Genomic DNA, 22,390 nt, shown 5'->3' with positions numbered 1-22,390 from the left:
ATATCACAGATTTTGCAAACCCTATGAATTTATCTCCTAATTTCATAGGGGATCATCTAAAGTTATTTACTAAGTTAGAAGCAGTGAATAATGAAATCGGCATGTTACACCAATTAGAATTTGTTATCAAGTCTCCCTTGTGGATTTCAAGGTAATTTCCTGAGGCAGAGCAGTCCTGCTGGGAAGTAGTAAAGAATAGTAGAGTTATGAAGCCTTTAATCAGTGATGTTGGTCATAATTGCATATGATTTTGATTAAAAGCTTACCACTCCAATTTCAAAACTTAGTTTTATAAAGAGAGAAAAAGCAAATGGAAAGCAACATTTAAGTAGAATTTTAAATTGGGAATATTTTCATAGGTTGGTTTCTTGTTTTTTCAAGGATTCATGATTAATTGTAGTGAATTAAATAATAACCATAATAATACTTAATTGAGTAATTTATCCCTCATATGCAGCATTCAGGCTTTTTATATAAATATTAATAATCAGAAATTTTTAAAAAGGTTTCTTAGGGGCTGGGCACAGTGGCTCACACCTGTAATCCCAGCACTTTGGGCGGCCAAGGTGGGCGGATCACAAGGTTAAGAGATCAAGACCAGCCTGGCCAACATGGTGAAACCCCGTCTCTACTGAAAATACAAAAATTAGCTGGGCATGGTGGTGCATGCCTCTAATCACAGCTACTTGGGAGGCTGAGGCAGGAGAATCGCTTGAACCCAGGAGGTGGAGGTTGCAGTAAGCCGAGATCACACCACTGCACTCCAGCCTGGCGACACAGCAAGACTCTGTCTCAAAAAAAAAAAAAAGAAAAGAAAAAAGAAAAAAGTTTCTTAGGATAGAATGTTTTATTATGAGGAAAAAACCCCAAAGTTTAGGTAAACTGTGTAGTATAATGCAGTGTTCCAGACAACCCATATTATGTTTTTGGTGATTGAAGAAGCAACATAGGAAAAATATTGGTATTAAGGGATGAAAAAGGAGAAAGGATATGGAGAAGATGTTATAAGGGAATAATTTAGGGACTAGGGTCACATCTCAAATGGTAATATTGTATCGGTATACTTCAAGCAGAGGTCTTCTCTATCCCTTCTATTCCCATATATGGGAACTCAGAATAATCTCAGGAGAGTTCTTGAAAATGCAGTAAAAATAAAGGACAGTTTGTCTATTGTTGCATAACACATTACCACAAAACTTAGCTACTTAAAACAATATTTATCTCAGTTTCTGTGGGCCAGAAATGCTGACATGGCCTAGATCAGTTTCTCTGCTTCAGATGTCTCTGGAGGCTGCAGTCAAGATATTGGCTTGGGCTGCAGGCATCTTAGGGCACTGCTTTCAAGTTCAGTCAGATGTTGTTTGCAGGACTCAATTCCTCACAGGCTGTTGGACTGAGGGTCTTCGTTCCTCGCTGGCTATTGGCCAGAGGCTGCCCCAAGTTCCTTGTCTTTTTTGTTTTTTTGTTTTTTTGAGACAGAGTCTCGCTCTGTCGCCCGGGCTGGAGTGCAGTGGCCGGATCTCAGCTCACTGCAAGCTCCGCCTCCCGGGTTCACGCCATTCTCCTGCCTCAGCCTCCCGAGTAGCTGGGACTACAGGCGCCCACCACCGCACCCGGCTAATTTTTTGTATTTTTTAGTAGAGACGGGGTTTCACAGTGTTAACCAGGATGGTCTCGATCTCCTGACCTCGTGATCCGCCCGTCTCGGCCTCCCAAAGTGCTGGGATTACAGGCTTGAGCCACCGCGCCCGGCCCCAAGTTCCTTGTCATGTGGACCTTTCTAACATGGCGGCAAACTAACACAAGAACAGAAAACCAAACACCGCATGTTCTCACTCATAAGTGGGAGTTGAACAATGAGAACAGATGTACACAAGGAGGGGAACATCACAAACGAGGGCTTGTTGGGGGGTGGGGGACAAAGGGAAGGAGAACATTAGGACAAATACCTAATGCACGCGGGGCTTAAAACCTAGATGACAGGTTGATAGGTGCAGCAAACCACCATGGCACACGTACACCTATGTGACAAACCTGCACGTTCTGCACATGTATCCCAGAACTTAAAGTAAAATAAGTTTAAAAAAAAAAAAAAAAAAAGCCTGCAAGTGGAGAAGGAGAGAAAGAGTGTGTGTGTGAGAAAGTGAGACAGAATAAGAAAGAAGAAAACTTGCAATAAGTAGAAACAAGACTGCAATCTTTTTTAACTTCATCATGGAAGTGGTATCCCATCACTTTTGCTGTATTCTCTTCATAAGAAGCAAGTTACTAGGTCCAGCTCACACACAAGGAGAAGAGATTTACACAAGGGCATGACTATCAGGAGGTGGGGACCACTGGGGGTTAGTTTCAAAGCTGCCTACCACAAGAGATTTTCACCAGCACCACACCCCCACATATAATAAATAAACTCTACAGTTCCATGGCAAGCTACAAGGAAGTCTTTGTGTTGTCTTTATCATAAAATTGAATCTTTCCCCCAAAACACCTGTAGAAAGGCTATGCAGTATTAAGTACCAAAGGGTCAAAGTTGAATTTAAAAAATAAAATATGAGAGAAAAGCAAGTACTGTTTTATAAGAAAGTATATAATTTTTTTTATTCCCATAGGCTTGTTTCTTTTTTCTTGTTACTTTCAAATTAACTATGGCCAAAGGATTGCTCATTCCATTAATACGAACAGGCTTATTTCATCATTTATATAAATATCAGTATCGGGCACTTGCAAATGAGAAAACTCTGATTTGAGGAAGGATTAGTTTCACTTCAATTTCCATTTATGCATTTGCCAAGTTTAAATCCTACTGTAGTTACCTAAGCAACCAACAGAAACATATTTTTGATGATGCTAAAACCTACCTACACCTGGCTTTAAGTAGAAGAAATGCTATCCAGCTGTATCTAGTAAATTGCTTGATAAATAATATTTACATGTTATTTCTTTACATGCTTCTATTTACTTCCCTATTAGCCAGCTTCTCCAGATGTATCCAGTGTAATTATGTACAGGACATGGTGTTATACCTCAAAGGGAAATAAAATACTTATATTCTACAAAGGTATGGTATAAATGGGAAAGAGCACAGAGATTATTGTAACTTCTCTGCAAACAATCTTGGTTAAAGGACTGACAAAAAATATCCATCTAGTAAAAGAAACAAGCAGTAGAAATGTGAAAATGACTATGCTTAGCGTAACCCTGGCACACGTTGGCACATCAGGGCCATTCCATCTGCTAGCCCCAGTGAGCTTTCTCTCTGCAGTTATAGATGAAGAATGGCAAAGAACTCAGTGCAGCCCTAGAGAAACATGCGTGGAGGTGGCCAGTGAGCTGGGGAAGAGTACCAACACATTCTTCAAGCCCCCTTGTGTGAACGTGTTCCGATGTGGTGGCTGTTGCAATGAAGAGAGCCTCATCTGTATGAACACCAGCACCTCGTACATTTCCAAACAGGTATGAGGACATCGGCAAGCCTGCTATCTCTAAAGCCCTGATTATAATAGCGTCGATCGCTACAACAACCTTGTTGCCAAACACTGTACTAAATGCTCTGTGTGCATAATCACATTTAATCTTTGAAACAAGCCAAGAGGGTATTTTGTCCTCCTTTATAGATGAGGAAACTGGGGCTCAGAGAGGTAACTTACTTATCCAAGGTTACATGGCTGATAAATAGCAGAGCTGGGATTCAAACCCAGGTCTGTGGGAGGCCAGAGCCTGAACTATTATCAGTTATTGTCTCTCTGTTGCTATAATGTCAAGACTCAGAAAACCATATGGAAGTTACTAGGATAGGATGTTAAAAGGAATGAAGATAGCTGTGCTGTCTTGTGTATCCATCAGGTTCTGTGTTGCTCAAAAAAAAGTTTAATGAAGGTTGTGGGCAGAATTGGGGAAAGAGGGATGGGACAGTGAAGCACCTGAAGCTAGCAAAAAGGGGGAGACTTCCCCACCCTTAGACTGAGGAGACGAGGGGAGGGAGCAGTTACGGGAACCCAGAGGGAAAGCGGAGAAGAGGGTTGCTGGACTGGCCACTGTCAACTCTTGGCCTGGCAGGGAGTTGGGGCAGGGGCTGGGAGGGGCAAGAGGGTTTATAGATGTAGCCCATGGAGGGCAGCGTCCTGGGGCACAGAGCCTGATGGGGAAGGAAGGAGAGAGGATGGTGTCTCTGGAGGGACAAAGAGAGAATACCTAGCACAAAAGACATTTGGAAATAATTCTGCAGTCCCCATGAAAGAAATAATTCAGCCCTCTTCATCTTATAAAACTCCCTTTGCTTACGTAAGTTTTCCTTTCTCTGGTTACCATGTTTTTAATAAATGTCGCATATGAGAGCAGTAGTAACACACTTGGGAAAGCAATATTTAAAAACTGTGCATCAAACTACATTCTTTTTGGTATCTGTTGCAAATTCCTTGAATGTTGATATACTTATTTAATTGTCAGTTTGCCTATATGATTTATTCTCCTTTTAATTGCAAAAAGAGGTAGTACAAGAAAATTACATGCACTGAACATAACCATGTTAGGTAATTTTCTTAATGCTGATTTGTTTTGTTAATAGATTTACTTATCCTTAATTTTGTTCCTCCACCCTCTAAAATATCCTTTAAACTGGAGAGTTTCTTTTTCTAAATTCTTTTAGAGAATCTTGGAGCTTGTGCAAATTTTAACCTCTACTATTTGACAATTAGAAAAAAAAATGACCCAAGTAGGGCTAAGCATCAATTCTTAGTAGAAACAAAGCTTGCATAACGTAAGAGGGTTTAGTTCATGATCATGTGATTCCCTAGAGCACAGTCAAAAAATTGTGCAAGAAGATGAAGTTTATGCAAAGTAAACACTACAAAAACACTCTCACTTAGACTCATGGAAGTTCCATTACATATTGAGAGGTCAGAATAAACACAGCCTTAATGGATTGCTTCCACTTAATAGATAGTTGAGTACTTCATTTTGACTGCTGTACTCAACAAATGATTAATTTCATAGAATGCACTTAAGTGTAAGTGTACAGCAGGTTTTCTTCCAAATATGAATTTTTGAACATGTTAATAGTAGTTTTTAAAAAACTATCTCTCGGCCGGGCGCGGTGGCTCACGCCTGTAATCCCAGCACTTTGGGAGGCTGAGGCGGGCGGATCACAGGGTCAGGAGATCAAGACCATCCTGGCTAACACGGTGAAACCCCGTCTCTACTAAAAAATAAAAATAAAAAAAATTAGCCAGGCGTGGTGGCGGGCGCCTGTAGTCCCAGCTACTTGGAAGGCTGAGGCAGGAGAATGGCATGAACCCAGCAGGCGGAGCTTGCAGTGAGCTGAGATCATGCCATTGCACTCCAGCCTGGGCAACAGAGCGGGACTCCGTCTCAAAACAAAACAAAACAAAACAAAACAAAAACTATCTCTCGCCCCAAAGTTATGGATTATTTGGCAAACCACCTCTTAGAAACAAAGTGAACAAATGAATATTCTATGTAGTAAGGACTACATGGAATGATGATTGAATGGACAATACATTAAAATCAACTTCAAACTCATCCACACATCATAGAACCACTCAAGAAAGTTGTATCACCTCTCTGTACGTCTGTTTCTTCACCTGTAAGATGGGAATAATAAAAACCCACCCTATAATGCTGTTATAAGGGGTAAATGAGGTAACATGAAAGCACTTACAACAGGGCCTGGCCTACAGAAAGCGTAGAAAGAATGATATACATGTTAGCTATAATTATTTGTTTGGGCATGATGATCTTGTATCAGCTATTAATACACAATGCTGCATAACAAACACACTAAAACTCAGTGGTTCCAAACAACAATGATTTATTCTCACTTACATATCTGAGGTTCAGTTAGTTTAGGGTGGGTTCAGCAGGGCTTGACTCTAAGCTGCAATGTGAGTCCAAGTCAACTTCTATGTTTCCCATCGCTTGGACCAGCAAGCCTGCCAGATTACGTTCTTTTCGTGGCTACAGCATAAGTTTGAGAAAACAAGCCCCATAAAACATGCACAGTTCAAATTTGTACTTCTGTTGTGTCTGCTAACATCTCACTAGCCAAAGAAAGTGACGTGGCCAAATACAAAGTCAAGAGATAGGAAACTATATTTCTTCAATAGAAATGGTATGAGAAGGGATAAGTAAATAGTTTGAATAATAACCTATTCTAATAAAATCCTAAAGAAACTGCATAGCTTTAATCTCATTTAATCCTTATGATTAACACTCAAATGTAAAGCAGGAGTAGGGATTAACAGTACCATTTTACAAGGGTATCAATGATCAAAAAGTTAAGAGATTTGACCAAACTTAAACACTTCATAATGTTAGATGAGCCTGTTTAGTTCCATTCTTAATGGACAACTCGGCTAAAGTCATTGCCATAAATGACAAAGGCAAAAATTCAAACTAGAACAATTTAAAAAGTAATATATAAAATTAAAAAAATACATTGTGTTTATCTTTCTCTGCTGTAGCTCTTTGAGATATCAGTGCCTTTGACATCAGTACCTGAATTAGTGCCTGTTAAAGTTGCCAATCATACAGGTTGTAAGTGCTTGCCGACAGTCCCGCGCCATCCATACTCAATTATCAGAAGATCCATCCAGGTCCCTGAAGATCGGTAAGCACTTTTTTTTTGTACTGGATTATGTTTGTTTTTGCCTTGCCAAAACTGTGTGTAGAGGATATTTCATTAATATAGAGTTACCAATTTATCTTCAAATTATTCATATTTTAGCTTCTAACCTGAATCTACTGGTAATAACTGGCAAATACATATTTTTATTAGATATTAGATATATATTGTGGTAGGACCAAAACGCTCAGTGGTATGAGCTCGTCATGTCTACTCACAGACACATTTGTTCTTAATATGCATAGTCTAATGCAGGTGTAAAACCACTTTAACCTCAAATTTAGCACATGTATCCTTGTTCCAGAACAAGCATTAAATAAAACTTATTTCAGGCTGTTTGTATATTTACATCCTGAAATGAGAGAAAAAAAAGAAGATTCCTGGGGTCATTGGGAAGTGACAAAACTAACAGCACGTGAGTTTTGCAGCTTTCTAATCTTTCCCCTTAAGATTACCAAATGAAAAACCCTTGTTGTTAAATGAAAATGACTTAAAATTAATTTGGCTTTGAAATTCTCGAGATTAATTTTGTAATTGTTTATAAGACAAACGACGAAAGCAAAGGTAAGGATCACTTATTTGAAGAAAAAAAAAGATTTAATATAAAGAAACAAGTAAAGGGTAACTGAATGAAAAGATCATTAGTTAGGTACTTAGATTTTGCAAAAGTAAAGCAATAAATATATTGCGGGAGTGGCAAGTAAAAGAGTAAGCTGGTGATTAGTTAACATTGAGCCAAGAAGACACCTCCGCCTGTCTCCAGCAGAAAAGAAAACTTGTAGAAAAGCAACATTTATTCTCAAGATGTTCCTGTTATCCTGGCCAATGCTTTTATCTTTATTTTAAAGAAAACAATCTTAGGGGCCTGGCACGGTGGCTCACGCCTGTAATCCCAGCACTTTGGGAGGCTGAGGCGGGTGGATCACGAGATCAGGAGATTGAGACCATCCTGGCTAACACGGTGAAACCCCGTCTCTACTAAAAACACACAAAAAATTAGCTGGGCGCAGGGGCGGGCGCCTGTAGTCCCAGCTACTCGGGAGGCTGAGGCAGGAGAATGGCGGCGTGAACCCGGGAGGCGGAGCTTGCAGTGAGCCGAGATTGCGCCACTGCACTCCAGCCTGGGCGACAGAGTGAGACTCCGTCTAAAAAAAAAAAAAAGAAAATAATCTTAGGAGGTATTCTTAGGAGGTATGTTAGAACATATATAATTTTGGTAAATAAACTGTTGACAGCTATAATTTGCATAGTTTTAACATACATCTTCTTAAGAAGATTACAATTTCCAAAATTACAGTTTAGTTTCTAAACATTTCCACATAGAATATTTATAATTACAGAATCACTATCTAGTAAGATGCAGTTCATAAATACAAATTAAGCTCCTTTAAAATCTTTGTTTTTTTTTGAGACGGAGTTTCACTCTTGTTGCCCAGGCTGGAGCGCAATGGTGCAATCTCGGCTCATTCCAACCTCCGCCTCCCGGGTTCAAGCGATTCTCCTGCCTCAGCCTTCCAAGTAGCTGGGATTACAGGCATGCACCGCCACGCCTGGCTAATTTTGTATTGTAGAGATGGGGTTTCTCCATATTGGTCAGGCTGGTCTCAAACTCCCGACCTCAGGTGATCTGCCCGCCTCGGCCTCCCAAAGTGCTGGGATTACAGGCGTGAGCCACCGTGTCCGGCCCGCTCCTTTAAAATCTTAACTCTTTTCACATCCTTATCATTTTGTGGTGAGAACATTTGAAATTTACTCTTAGCAATTTTGAAATATACAATACATTATTATTATTGACTGTAGTTACCATACTGTGCAATAGATCTCAAAACCTTATTTCTCTAAACTGAGAATAAAAAGCAAAAAATAAATTTTAAAAATCTTAACTATTCTCTATCAGGAATTGATTTAATGTTCCAAAGTTTTGATTATGCTTGAAAGCTTTTAAATCTGGTTCATTGTTTTCTTTTCCTAGCTGTCCCCATTCCAAGAAACTCTGTCCTATTGACATGCTATGGGATAGCAACAAATGTAAATGTGTTTTACAGGAGGAGAATCCACTTGCTGGAACAGAAGGTAATGATAGTAGTAGTAAAATAATAACAGTAATAATAAAAGTAGTAACAATAGCAGTGAACATTATTGAGTACTTAGTATGGCCAGGCAATGTTGTAAATCTTTTATATGTTTTAGCCCATTTAAGTCTCACAACAACCCTATAATATGCTATTGGTATTTCTTTTTTACAATTACAAAATGGACACACCAAGATATCAAGTAATTTCCTCAAGGTCACACAGCTGAGAGTGATAGAAGTGGTCAGATTCCAGAACCCTCTGTACCATAATCATATAGTAAGTCCATCAATGCATCACTTTGCTTTCTAATCTCAAAGAAAAGCCCAGAGTTACTGGAGCATCCTGAAGCATTGAAATTGAAAGGGGATGTTAAACTTGAATGAAAGCTGCTTCAGAACTAAATACTAGTCAACTGCAGTTTACTAATTTATTTGTATGAAAGTCTCACAGGAACATAAAGTAATTTTGGACTTGGTTTCTATCAATTGCATCATATGAAAACATGCCAGTAATTTGAAAAAATAAATGGAGAATAAGAGAAAAGTTTTTCTGGAATTAAGGCAAAGCAAAAGCAAAATATGGCTATTGGTCTAAGGGGAGTTGGGAGCAAAATGAGATATAGTCCATTGTCATAGCTCATAATCCGTAATTCTGTGACTTTGGGTGATGAACATTTGCTTGAAAATGAATGCATTTTAATTTATTTTCCAGAGAGCTTCACATGGTTCCACCAAAAAAAAAAAAAAAAAAAAAAAAAAAAATCACAAGTAGTCATGCAGTTTTACCCTTGCTTGTTTTACACTATAATCTACAAGCAAGAACAGTAAGGGCTAAACTCTAAGAAATCTGTCCTAAAAACTGTAAATAGCAACCTACTCTCCATTCTTCTGCCTCTCAGCTTCCTTCTAAATGTTTTCACGAAAGCTTGACCCAGAGCATGTGAGGAAATTTAATATTTATGTAGTTTAAATGCCCGTGCTGATCTTGAATGTTCTTTACACCCTTCCCACCAAGTGTTCAGCCATCCTCTACCAGAACATACATTAGTTATTTGGAGACTCGCCATCCAATGGGGCAGCACCAAGGGGTGGACACACTCCTGTTGTTATACTGAACTGAAATCTCTCTCTAGAACAGACCAGACTGCCCAATGGAATACAATAAGAGTCATATATGTAATTTACATTTTACATTACTCATATTAAAAAGGTAAAAAGAAACAGGTGAAATTTATCTTAATATATTTTATTTAATCCAATCTATCCAATATACTATCATTTCAACATGCAATCAATGTAAAAAACTTTATGTGCTAGCCTACATTCTTTGTGCCAAGTCTTTGAAATCCAGTGTGTTTGTACACTTACAGCACATCTCAATTTAGACTCTCTATTTCATGCCCAATAGTCACATATGGCCCATAGCTACCTTGTTGGACAGCCCAGCTCAAGAGCATCAACTCATTAGTTCAGGTTTTACCCTACAGAGCCATGTAAAACAAATCTAATTCTTTCTCCATGTGACTCATGTTTTAATAGTCTTAGAAAATTATTGTGGGGTTGGCCGGGAATGGTGGCTCATGCCAGTTATCCTAGCACTTTGGGAGGCCGAGACGGGAGGATCACTTGAGGTTGGGAGTTTGAAAACTAGCCTGGCCAGCATGGCAAAATCCCATCTCTACTCCTTAAAAAACAACAACAACAACAACAAAAAAAAACAGCTGGGCATGGTGATGTGCGCCTATAGTCCCAGCTACTTAGGAGGCTGAGGCATGAGAATCTCTTGAACCTGGGAGGCAGAGGTTGCAGTGAGCCGAGATCATGCCACCACACTCGGGCCTGGGTGACAGAGCGAGACTGTGCCTCCAAAAAAAAAAAAAGAGAGAGAGAGAGAAAGAAAGAAAGAAGAAAAGAGAGAGAGAAAGAAAGTTACTGTGGGAAGGGCAATATATTTAGAACTTAAAGGCTCTAGCTGAGGATTTCCTGGCACAAAGCCTCTGAGACAGTTTTATATGGAGGAGGTTTGTAGGCAGGCACAAGGCATTAAAGAGTAAAGAGAGAGGCAGCTGACCACAATGCTGTTGCTAAGAGGCATCAGCCTAAGCCAACGGGAAGTTGAAGCTGGGAACCCCTGTGGAGGTAAGTCTCAAATCTAGGTGAAGAGGCTGAACCCTGTAGACCGTTCATTGGCTGCCTTGGAGAGGGGATGTAGCCTTCGGTGAGGCAGCTGATTTCTGCTGGAGATAATTCTTGGGAAGGCACTCAGCCAGTACACGTGTGTAGAGGGTGGAAAGAGGAATAGGGAAGAAGAGAAGTGCTACTCTAAGCAGGGGGGATCTGAGCACTCAGGGCTGGAGGTGAAAGAATATACTGGAAAAAGTTCAGCATGGTGGGGATATAACGGGTGGGGACATAATGGGGAAGGGGTTGGTTAGATGTGAGAGAAGAAGCTGGACAGGCTCACAGGGACAAAGCAGAAGGACCTTGTAATTCTTGCGTGGGAGCTTGGATGTGATACTAAGGACAAAGGGAAACCACAAAACTGGCTCAAGCAGGAGAGTGACAGTACCCATTAGAATTTTAACAAAATCATACCAGCAACAGTGTAGAAGAGGATGCGTTGACTCGGGGCAGGGAAAGAGGCAGGAAACCTTTTGGGAAGTTGTAGCAACGAGGTAAGCGAGAGGCGCAGGGTGGACTGGATCACAATTGTTTCTCATTCTCATCTCCCATAAGTCCCCAATGTGGACCAAGTTCACATTCTTTTCTCCAGTGGCCCCATCAAATTGATGGCATTTACTGAGCTTACTGCTCACTATACTTTTTTTCCATACATGTGACTGTTAAGCCAACTGCCTTTTCTACAATGACTTCTCTTGCCCAGATGAGCACATTTAGGTTAGTGAATCCAAGTCTAATTTAATTGCATCTTGTTAGATTCAGGTCATTGCTCTAAATTGTTAAAACAAACAATCCAAAAAAAAAAAAAAAGAATAAATCGAGGAGGTCCCAATTCTGTATTTTAAAATACTTAATATATCTCTTCCTTCTTGAAGACAGCCACAATTTCAAGAATTTATTTTGAAAAATTCTATCAGTTTATTGATAAAAATGGTAAAAGGAACAAAGCTGAGAACAGAACATATCGTCAAACTCCCTAGGGATGGAAATCAATACATAATACTTCAGGATATCACCCTCAGCTACTTGCTGTTTCACCACCAGTTCTCTTGCATCCAGTTTTTGTTCCTTTTCACTTGGCTATGAGGACGTGAGCACAGCGTCTGCCTAACAGCCTGCTGAAGTTCTGCAAACACCTTGTGGATTGTGTTTCCCTAAACCACCCTGTCCAACAGCGGCCTTGGGCCTGTCTGAAGTATTCTTAGTGAACTTATGCTGCCACCTAGTGATCACTGAGAATTTTTAAAGAGCCTCTTTGTCCTTTAACAAGTTATTCTTGTCTTGCCCCAAAGCGACATCTGCCTCTCTGGCGTGTGACTTACAAAGCTCACATTTTTCCTCTTCACAAAGTTCAAAATGGGGACTTCTCAGATTTAGCCTTCCAGCACCCATTCTCAAACATCATCCATTAGAGAACAGTTTAAACTATAAAGTTGAACCACACGAGATTGTCATTTTGATATGTCATTAAAGTCAGATATTGGCAAGAACATATGGTTTAACCCAATGTCTTGGAATGCTGGATGAGATTCTCAGAACCTCCATACATAAGCCTGCTTCAGGACCCTTTTATTACACCAGATAAACCCAACAAACATCCATCGAGTGCCTATTTTATAACAGAACAATGAGACCTGCTCTTTCCCCTTCAGGACATTTTACTTAATGGGGGAAACGTACAAGTAAACAGACAAATGTAATCAGTGCAAGAAAGAATCGGACGGAAATATGCACAGGATAAGGACACTTAGCTAAACCTGCAGACATTGGGAAAGATGTCAGGGAAAATGGATGGCAGAAGGAAAGACAAGGCCAAAGGCATGGGACTGGGAGGCACTGGAATATCAGGGCAACAGAAAGTGCTGTCATTTGGTGTAAATGGAACACACAGGATATATGAGAGCGAGAAACAGAAGATGAGTCTGTGAGGTTATTATGGTCCAGTTCATGGAGGGCCTTGTATGTCCTGGTGGGAAAATTGGTTTTTATTGTGAGAAGGGAAACTTTTAATGCATTCAAAGCAGTGGAATGAAGTGATTTGGTTTGCATTTGTTAATCATGTGAAGAATAGGTTGGAGGGATAAAGCTTGGCGACAGCCATCTACACAAGAAACACAAAGTACAGACTGAATTGTGGCAGTGGCAGGGGGATGGAAAATAAAGAACAAATTTAGAGAATCAGAACTGAGTGGACATGATGCTCAGACTTACCAGAGCAGGCAAGTCAAGAATAATGTCACCATTCCCTAAATGAGGCAAACTGGGAGAGAAGCAGGTTTGGGGAGAAAACTACTAAACACGTATGTCCCTCCAAAACCTTCAAGAATGCTAAAGGGACAGAGTCAAGTTCTTCCAAAGTTTCTGTCTCTTCCATTTATTTTGCAATGAATTTCAACTTGTTAATCAGAAATGGATTTGAAGTAGTAGCTATTCAATTGTTTTATACACCTTCTAGAAGAAATATCTGTCAGCTGAGTATGTCAAAAACTTCTCAGACCCTCCCCTTTACCTGAATGTATCTTCCAGCAGATGTTGGTGGAATCAAAGTTGATTGTTGCTGTTATATCTTTTATACTAGTGTTATGATCTGCAGTGAGAACATGCATTACTATTGCTACCCCTGGTCTGGAATGTCTGAGGTGTATTTCTACAACACCAATTATTTTGTATGTCTCTCCTTTTAATCTCCACCAAAAAATGGAGACAGCTAGACTCATAACCCCTTAGACATCCTATATTTTATTACTAATACTTGGTTGTGGAAGTTTGCATTTTAAACAAGTCATCAACATAGAAATCTCTAAAAATATTTTAACAAAAACATTCAGCTTATGATATTTTAAAAATCACAAACCTAAGAAAACACACAAACCTGTGTTTGTATTGTGAAATCAGAGGCTAATCTTCCTCACCTTGTAAAAAAAAATAGGGGTATAAATCTATAGGAAGGAGATTGGGTGAATCCAAGTTACTCACGGATGACGTAAAATATACAATCAACTTTGGTGATCCAATTATCCACGCTACAACTATCTGACCAATACGTTTCTGTTCCTCTTTAGACCACCCTCATCTCCAGGAACCAGCTCTCTGTGGACCACACATGACGTTTGATGAAGATCGTTGCGAGTGTGTCTGTAAAACACCATGTCCCAAAGATCTAATCCAGCACCCCAAAAACTGCAGTTGCTTTGAGTGCAAAGAAAGTCTGGAGACCTGCTGCCAGAAGCACAAGCTGTTTCACCCAGACACCTGCAGGTAAATGCCTTGAGTTGTCTTGCCTTTACTCATGACATTTAATGTAAATGCCATTTTAATTTGGTGGGATTCTTTAGTAAGCTAATTTTTCCCTTTAGTGCCTAAGTCCCTTTTGGATAATAGAACAGAGGTTTGGCAGCTAAGGAATAAGCAAGGGTATACAGAGTGATGATTAATCATGAAATTAAGAAAATCCTGCCTGTTATTATGGGTTTAGAGTTTTTTGTTTGTTTGTTTGTTTGTTTGTTTGTTTTTTACAGAGTCTCGCTCTGTCTCCAGGCTGGAGTGCAGTGGCGTAATCTGGGCTCACGGCAACCTCCAACTCTCTGGTTCAAGGGGTTCTCCTGCCTCAGCCTCCTGAGTAGCTGGGATTACAGGCACATGCCACCACGCCCAGCTAATTTTTGTATTTCAGTAGAGACGGGGTTTCACTATGTTGGCCAGGATGGTCTCGATCTCCTGACCTCATGATCCACCTGCCTCGGCCTCCCAAAGTGCTGGGATTACAGGCGTGAGCCACTGCGCCTGGCCTGGGTTTAGAGCTCTTAAACAACAATGAAGTTGGTAAAATTTAAGCAATTATTAGGATATTGCTTAATAATAATATTTTAGGAAGGGGAGGTTTCAGATCATCAACCTCTTTAGTTCGGTCTCTCATTGTATATGTCAATATATGTTTGTTTTTTTTCTTTAATGGAGGGAATATCATCGGATTTATATAGCAAGGAATTTATTCATGAATAGAACACTTGGAGGTTACTGATTCACTTTAATAGATTTTGAATCCATGTGGGATAACCATGCAGGATTTTATACTGACATTTTAAATATATGTCTGAAAAACTGCCTCTGAAAACTTAATCAAATCAGAACAGAGTTATTCTTTCGAATCCAGTCATTGATTCTGAATTCTCATCTTTATTTTCTTTTGCAACAGCTGTGAGGACAGATGCCCCTTTCATACCAGACCATGTGCAAATGGCAAAACAGCATGTGCAAAGCATTGCCGCTTTCCAAAGGAGAAAAGGGCTGCCCAAGGGCCCCACGGCCGAGAGAATCCTTGATTCAGTGTTCCAAGTTCCCTATCCCTGTCGTTTTTAACAGCATGCTGCTTTGCCAAGTTGCTGTCACTGTTTTTTTCCCAGGTGTTAAAAAAAATTCGTTTTACACAGCACCACAGTGAATCCAGACCAACCTTCCCTTCACAGCTAAGGAGTCCCTGGTTCATGGATGTCTTCTAGCTGCAGATGCCTCTGCACGCCAAGGAATGGAGAAGAGGGGACCCATGTAATCCTTTTGTTTAGTCTTGTTTTTGTTTTTGATTTTTGGTGAATGAGAAAGGTGTGCTGGTCATGGAATGGCAGGTGCCATGTGATTGATTACTCAGAGCAGATGAGGAAAACTGTAGTCTCTGAGTCCTTTGCTAATCGCAACTCTTGTGAATTATTCTGATTCTTTCTTATGCAGAATTTGATTCATATGATCAGTACTGACTTTCTGATTACTGTCCAGCTTATAGTCTTCCAGTTTAATGAACTACCATCTGATGTTTCATATTTAAGTGTATTTAAAGAAAATAAACACCATTATTCAAGCCATAGAATTTTATGTTATTTAATATGTTTCCACTCTATATTTATGCTAAAGAAAAAGTGTTTTAAAGAAAGAAAGGAATTTCGAAGTGGAAGGTGCAGGGAGACACACAAACACTGAACCTCAGTTTTGGGAAACCAAGGGAATAGCTCTCAGAAAGGTTAAGATTCTAAATGAGGCTAAGCAAATGCGGCCCAAGAATCCACTGCGAGTCACTCTGTGCTTTGAGATTAAATGGAACTTGACCTGATCCCCATCCCATGCCCTTGACCTCTTTGAGAGTTTGCATTTCTTCTGGCCACCTCTGGCTCCAAGTTTCTGCACTTACTCAAATCTCAGTGTCATGGACATCCCAACTCTCATGGCAACACAGTTCTTCTCTCTGTTCTACAGCTATCGCATTTTGTTTTTGAGTGATTCTCCTGCCTCAGCCTCCTGAGTAGCTGGGTCTACAGATGCACGCCACCACGCCCAGCTAATTTTTATATTTTTAGTAGAGACAGGGTTTCACCATGTTGGCCAGGATGGTCTCGAACTCTTGACCTTGTGATCCACCCTCCTCGGCCTCTCAAAGTGCTAGGATTACAGGCATGAACCAGCACACCCGGCCACATAAAGCCTTTTTCCTCAAAGTACTCCTACATCTAATTTGTTGGTGACATAGACTTCATTGAAATTTTGCCATAACAGAGGGAATTTAGCAGCATTAGCAGAGTTAAGTTATGTATTAAATAACTTAAAATTAATCCCTGCATAGTATCTTGCATAGATAGATATGTATATAGACACACACAACCCATTATGGTACTTACAACACATTTGTGTAAATAGCTGTGTTTCTGTTTATCTCCCCACCATACTGTAACCTCATTATGACTGGAAACTGTGTCCTGATCAAATTTGTGGAACCCAGGTTTCTCAGGCCAGAGCACCCTGGAACAGTACAATCAAAAGGAGAAAGACAATGATAAACAAAGGAATAGTAAACAAATGTAGCCCATGGTAGTGGCATTGTTTGATCCTGGCCTAAATCCCTACCCTTCCTCTGCCAGGGTTCCTAAGCAGTTCCTGAATTCTCCCTTCATTCACTGAAATTCTCCGAAGCCTGGGGCTCCAGGTCCTTTGATGCTTCCCTGGCTTTAACTCTCAGTCCCTGCCCTGGGGACACGAGCTAACCTTCACCTGGCCTTGGAACCAGTCCCCACTGTGCTGCCATTGTCATTGCTCTTGCCATTTACTGGTGCCAACCCAGTCACTCCTCTTCTGCCACTGTTCTTCTTGCTCTCACTTTATGACCTTGATGTCAACAGGCTTCTTCCTTCTCATTTTACTGTATTTTTAATCAGGCTTCTGAAAATGCTTGCACATAACTTAGTTTTTGGAAACATACTCAGCATTCGACTCTTTGCTTTGCCTTTTCATTCAGTCTCTACCACTCCCCACTTCTCCATGATATTTGGTTAAATTCCTTTGAGATTTGGTGCAGAAGACAATTCAACGATACCACACAATTAAAGGAGTTACTTTGCTTATCCTCGACTGGCAAAAAGAGGGGATGAATCACTGAGGAGAAAAGACATGAATTTAAGGACAGACTCTGCCACCTAAACACATTGTAAGCCTGAACAATGTCATCAAGCCTCAGTTTTCTCATCTGTCAAATGTAAATGATAATCTTATTTCCCTAAATCTCAGAATTGATAATTTCATTAGAGTTAAAAAATTGAACAATACAATGTATCTTATAACTCAAAGGAATTATTCTGAAGGAAAGAAGGGAGACTGAGCAAATCCCAGAAGCTTGGGACCTCTGAGATGTTCTTGGCTTATACTGGATCCTTGGATCTGTCCTAAAACCAACTCAAACCATGTTTTGGCTCGAAATGCCTCTGGCTTCATAATTGCCATTTAGATGGAGATTATCATAAGGAATTCTAAGCTAAGCCAAAACTCAATGTGGTCTGGCTTTGTGCTTCTAAAACCCCTCCCTCTGCTTCCTCCTTAATTCCCAATTACCATCAAGATCTGCACTTGGATCCCTGAGGCTGGGTCAGGATGGGTCTGGTCCTTGAGGACGGAGGTGGGGTAACTGGCCTGTTGCTTTATTAGAGTTCACTAGACATTGCATGGAAATATTTGTCATACTAACAGCCCTGGAACATGAGTTGAAAATTCTCAACTTGTTGCAAAGTAAAAGTATGTGAGAAACTCCAAGAGCTTTAAGCAAACACAATAAATGCCAGCAATGCATGATGTCCCTGATTACACCACAGGGCCAGAGAATTATTAATGTGACAGCACACATCATAAATCTGTGACTAAAACGGTGTGGCAGGAGGCCCTTTAGAGATGGAAACAGATTAGGCAGCACGATGATCAGAGTTGAATGAAGATTAAAATACTGTCTGAGAGACTTGATAAAGGAAATTATACAAACATTACGTTTTAAGGCCCTTTAAAAAAGCCATAGTTCAGTGAAAATTGTGAGCTTAATAGATTTGGTCAGCAAGAGCTGGACTTTGTCTAATTTAGTCTTAGTCCTCAGTGTGAGAACAATGTCTTGCATATATTAGGTACTCAATAAATAATTGTTTAATAAATAATAAATTATTACATTGATTTTGTGACGAGCGAATGAAATTATCTCTTTAAAAAGTGAAGAGTAATTTTACATAACTCATGTTTTTCAAACTCAGCTAGATTATATGCATGTCTGAATTATTCAGATGTTGCAACTCCAGAAAGCAATTTAATCTATTCTCAAAATATTTATGAAGTGAAAATGAGCAAAAAAATTCTGTTATTTGACCCTTGTTAATGGCTTAGTGAAAGAAAGTCTGTCTTTGGTAATTTTATCACTGATATTGTTTGTTCTGAAACAGTGGTCAGTAAGCAATGGCCCATAGGCCAATTTCAGCTCATTGCCTGTTGTTTTGGTAAATACTGCTTTATTGGAACACAGTTATGCTCATTTGTTGATGTGTTGTCTATGGCTACTTTTACTCTACAACAGCAGAATTGAGTATTTGGGGACAGAGACTGTATGGCTTGCAATGCTGAAAATATTTACTCTTTGGTCCATTACAGAAAAAGTTAGCCAACCCTTTGTGTAAAAATATTTCTTATTTTATCACGTATCATCAATGAACATTAAATATAATGAATGAGACTGCTTCTTGAACCCCTATAAAAAAATGGCACTGTTACCTGGCCTTGATCGATTGTTGGAATCATCTGACCTCACCTTATTTCAGTCATTGTGTAGTGTGTAACCCAATGAAGCTAAAAATTTACAATGATTTAAATTTCAGCTTTCCACAATTTAAATAAAGTCATGGATACATTTATTGATGGGTTCTAGTCATGTTCGTGGTATATCTCTAAAATGTTAGTGTTGACGGCGTGGACTCTAAATAGAGATAGCGCATAAACATGTTAGTTTTGTTTGTTTGTTTTCTCTCTTTTTTCCAATGCCCTGGGTAAAGTAAATACTCCTAAAAGTTAGGGGATTTTTTTTTTTTTAGTTTTTTTTTTGGAGACAGAATCTCGCTCTGTCACCCAGGCTGGAGTGCAGTGGCACAATCTCGGCTCACTGCAACCTCCACCTCCCAGGTTCAAGTGACTCTCCTGCCTCAGCCTCCTGAGTAGCTGGGATTACAGGCTACAGGCCCCCATGCCCAGCTAATTTTTGCATTTTTAGTAGAGACGGGGTTTCACTATGTTAGCCAGGATGGTCTTGATCTCCTGACCTTGTGATCCTCCCACCTCGGCCTCCCAAAGTGCTGGGATTACAGGCGTGAGCCAAAGCGCCCGGCCCGGGATTTTTTTTTTTTTTTTTTTTAAAGTGTAAGCCCACAAGGACAGGGTGAATGATAAAGTCAGCAGAAACAACAATGTTCTGAAAGCTGAAAAGCACGCAGATAAGTTGTAAATGATTTGGCCAACCTGAAAAAAACATAATTTAAGCCAAAAGTTGGGGAAGATGAGTTCCCAAAAGGCTCAGAAGTGGGTGTCCCAAGCACCTCTAGAAGCGGGAAGGATGAGAGGAGTGCTAAAATGAGGTTCAGTCGAAAAATCTGTATAAGAAACAGTTTGATCCCAAATCTTCTCCCACATTCCCTGTGGTGGAGTGACTGCTCCTTCCAAACCCAGGCAAAAGATGGATTATTAGTCATTTGGCTATGGTAAAAGAGAGCGCATCCAGAATGGGGGATGCCTGACATCCATGAGGGCAGGGTGCTGAACTAACAAGAGGGTTAAGTGAATGCGTACATACTAGGTGCAACTACAATTCAGGCAGTTGGATCTGTACTTGAAAAGTGTTTCTCTGGGGGGAATCTTACCAGCCTAAGAGAAAAGACCTAAAAACAACTAAAATTAGTTGGGGGAGGGACTATCAATGGAACAGCCCAATCAGGTCAACAAGCCCCATTCCTGGGCTCAGACCTCAGATCAGCTTCTTTGTCCCTTTCTTTTAAATATGAGCAAGCAGCCATGAATTCCCAGACATCCAGGGAAAATTTCTAACATGAAAGACAGAGAGTAAAACACACAGAAAAAAGCAATTTGGATGAAACAGAAGAAAACTTCAAATCGTTAATAGCCAGGGGGTGAGGGAAGAAGGTGAGACAATGCAACTAATAAATAAAATGAAGGTGTTATTAAAAAAGAAAATGTCAGAGGACATAATAGAGCCCTAGGAAACTAAAACTATTATAATAAATTAAAAATTCAATAGAAAAAAAGGAAGACAGAGTTGAAGAAATTTCCTAGGAAGTAGAATAAATAAGAAATTAAAAGTGAAAAGATAAGAAGGACTAACATCAGAATAACTGAAGTTACAGGAAATGAGAAGAGACACAATAGGAGATGTAATCGACAATTTAAAAATTCAAGAGAATTTTGAAGTACATGAGTTGGTAAGTGAAAAGGCTCCCTGAGTCCCTAGTCCAAAAGGTGAAACTATGCCTATACCAACGCACAAAATGATGACATTTCAGGACACAGGAGAATAAGAGATAATATATAAGTTTCCAGAGTAAAGAAAAATTATGATAATTTCAAACAAAGGGCCAGGAATCAGAATGACATTAGACTTCTCAACAGCAACACCAAAAGCTAGCAGGCTAGAGCAATGCTGCTAAACTTCTGAAGGAAAATAATTTCCGGCCTACTATTTGGCACCCAAACTATCAGTAAAATTGGAGGGCTGACAAATAAATTTTCAGACATCCAAGTTCTTAGAAAATCCCCCCATCTCCCATGCACTCTTCCTTAGGAGGCTACTGGAGGATGGTCTTCAAAAAAGGGTGCTAAAACAAAAAGGAGGACACTGCTCAAACAAATCCCAATATCCTGTGATTTTCCTTGTCTCTCTCTTTTTTGTTTTTTATTGCCACGAGAAAACATCGGGTCCTCATTGCCTCTAGTCTAGAGCTGGTTTCTTAAGCTATAATGTACGTACTAATCATTCCAGACCTTGTTAATTGCAGATTCTGATTCAGCAGGTCTGGAGAACCTGAGGGTCTGCATTTCTGACTAGCTCCCAGTTGCTGTTGTTGATCTACAGACCCTACTTTAAATTGCAAGGAGGCTTCCAGACTACTGAAACAGCCTAATTGGTCTCTTCTCCAGCTGTGCCACTCTTTCACCTTCCTTTTCTCCAGTTCTTGGAACAATCTTCCTAGGACAAAGCTTTGATTGTGGTTTGACATTTCATCTCTATATTCCGCATCAAAAAGAAGTAACTGCCTTAGTTACTCTTTCGCACCACACTAACCTTTGTTTCAACAGTGTGTCGCCTAAAGTTTATCAATATAACGAGTTTTTAAAATGCTAGTAACATCTTCATGTTCAAGGTATCTAATTGATTCTTTTATATCCACTGGTGTTTAATTTCTGCATGTTTTTATTTCCAAATTCTTATTCTTTAAAAAAATGTCATTTCAAAAATTATTTGAATTGCGTCTAGAGTGAATTCTTCTTCCATTGTTACATTTGTGTGTTGTCTTTCTTAGTATTATATATCTTCCATTGTTTTTGAATTTTGGTTTATAAACCAATCTTGAGAGCTCTCTCTCTCTCTCTCTCTCTCTCGCTCTCACTCTCACTCTCTCTTTCTCTCTCTCCTCTCCCCGTGTGTGTGTGTGTGTGTGTGTGTGCTTATATCCCCCAGACTAACAGTGAGAGTGGAAAATTGCAAATTATGTTGCTTGGCTCAGTTCTGTTAGCAAAGTTATATCCCCAGACTGTTGGCAAAAAATTCTTTCAATGTCTCTTCACAAGTAGGGGAGATAGTTAAGCAACGAGGCTTGGTTATCTATTGCTATATAACAAGTCACCCAAAAACTTCGTGTTTTGAGACAATAATGATTTATTATTTCTCATAATTATGTGGGTTAGTTAGGATGAGCTAAGTGGTTCTTTCGTTCCACATGGTATAGGCTGAAGTCATTCCAGTGGTTATATTAAGTTGGGAACTCACTTACTGCTGGAATGCCCAAGATGACCTCTCATTCTTCAGGGCTTCTCTCCATGTGACTTGCCATTATTCAATGTCTTGTCTGAGCTTCACAGCATGGCCATTGGCTTTCAAGAGGAAAGGTTCCAACAAGACGTATCCCAGTAAATATACACTTATTAAG

At 39.8% G+C, this 22,390-nt stretch overlaps 1 protein-coding gene across 1 annotated transcript in view; it reads left to right on the top strand.

Moving 5' to 3' along the window:
- The window catches only part of VEGFD (vascular endothelial growth factor D), a 41,558-nt gene extending 25,807 nt beyond the window's left edge, over positions 1-15,751 (top strand). The window contains exons 3-7 of the mRNA XM_015443507.4: positions 3,263-3,453; positions 6,480-6,625; positions 8,613-8,713; positions 13,958-14,153; positions 15,091-15,751. Coding sequence (XP_015298993.1) covers positions 3,263-3,453; positions 6,480-6,625; positions 8,613-8,713; positions 13,958-14,153; positions 15,091-15,217 — 761 coding nt within the window. The 3' untranslated portion in view covers positions 15,218-15,751. The remainder of the gene's footprint in view (positions 1-3,262; positions 3,454-6,479; positions 6,626-8,612; positions 8,714-13,957; positions 14,154-15,090) is intronic.
- Positions 15,752-22,390: the final 6,639 nt, after the last annotated feature.

Source organism: Macaca fascicularis, chromosome X (assembly GCF_037993035.2).
Source record: "Macaca fascicularis isolate 582-1 chromosome X, T2T-MFA8v1.1".
NCBI lineage: Eukaryota > Metazoa > Chordata > Mammalia > Primates > Cercopithecidae > Macaca > Macaca fascicularis.
Note: the sequence above shows the minus strand (reverse complement) of the source record. Positions and strands in the feature narration are given on the sequence as shown.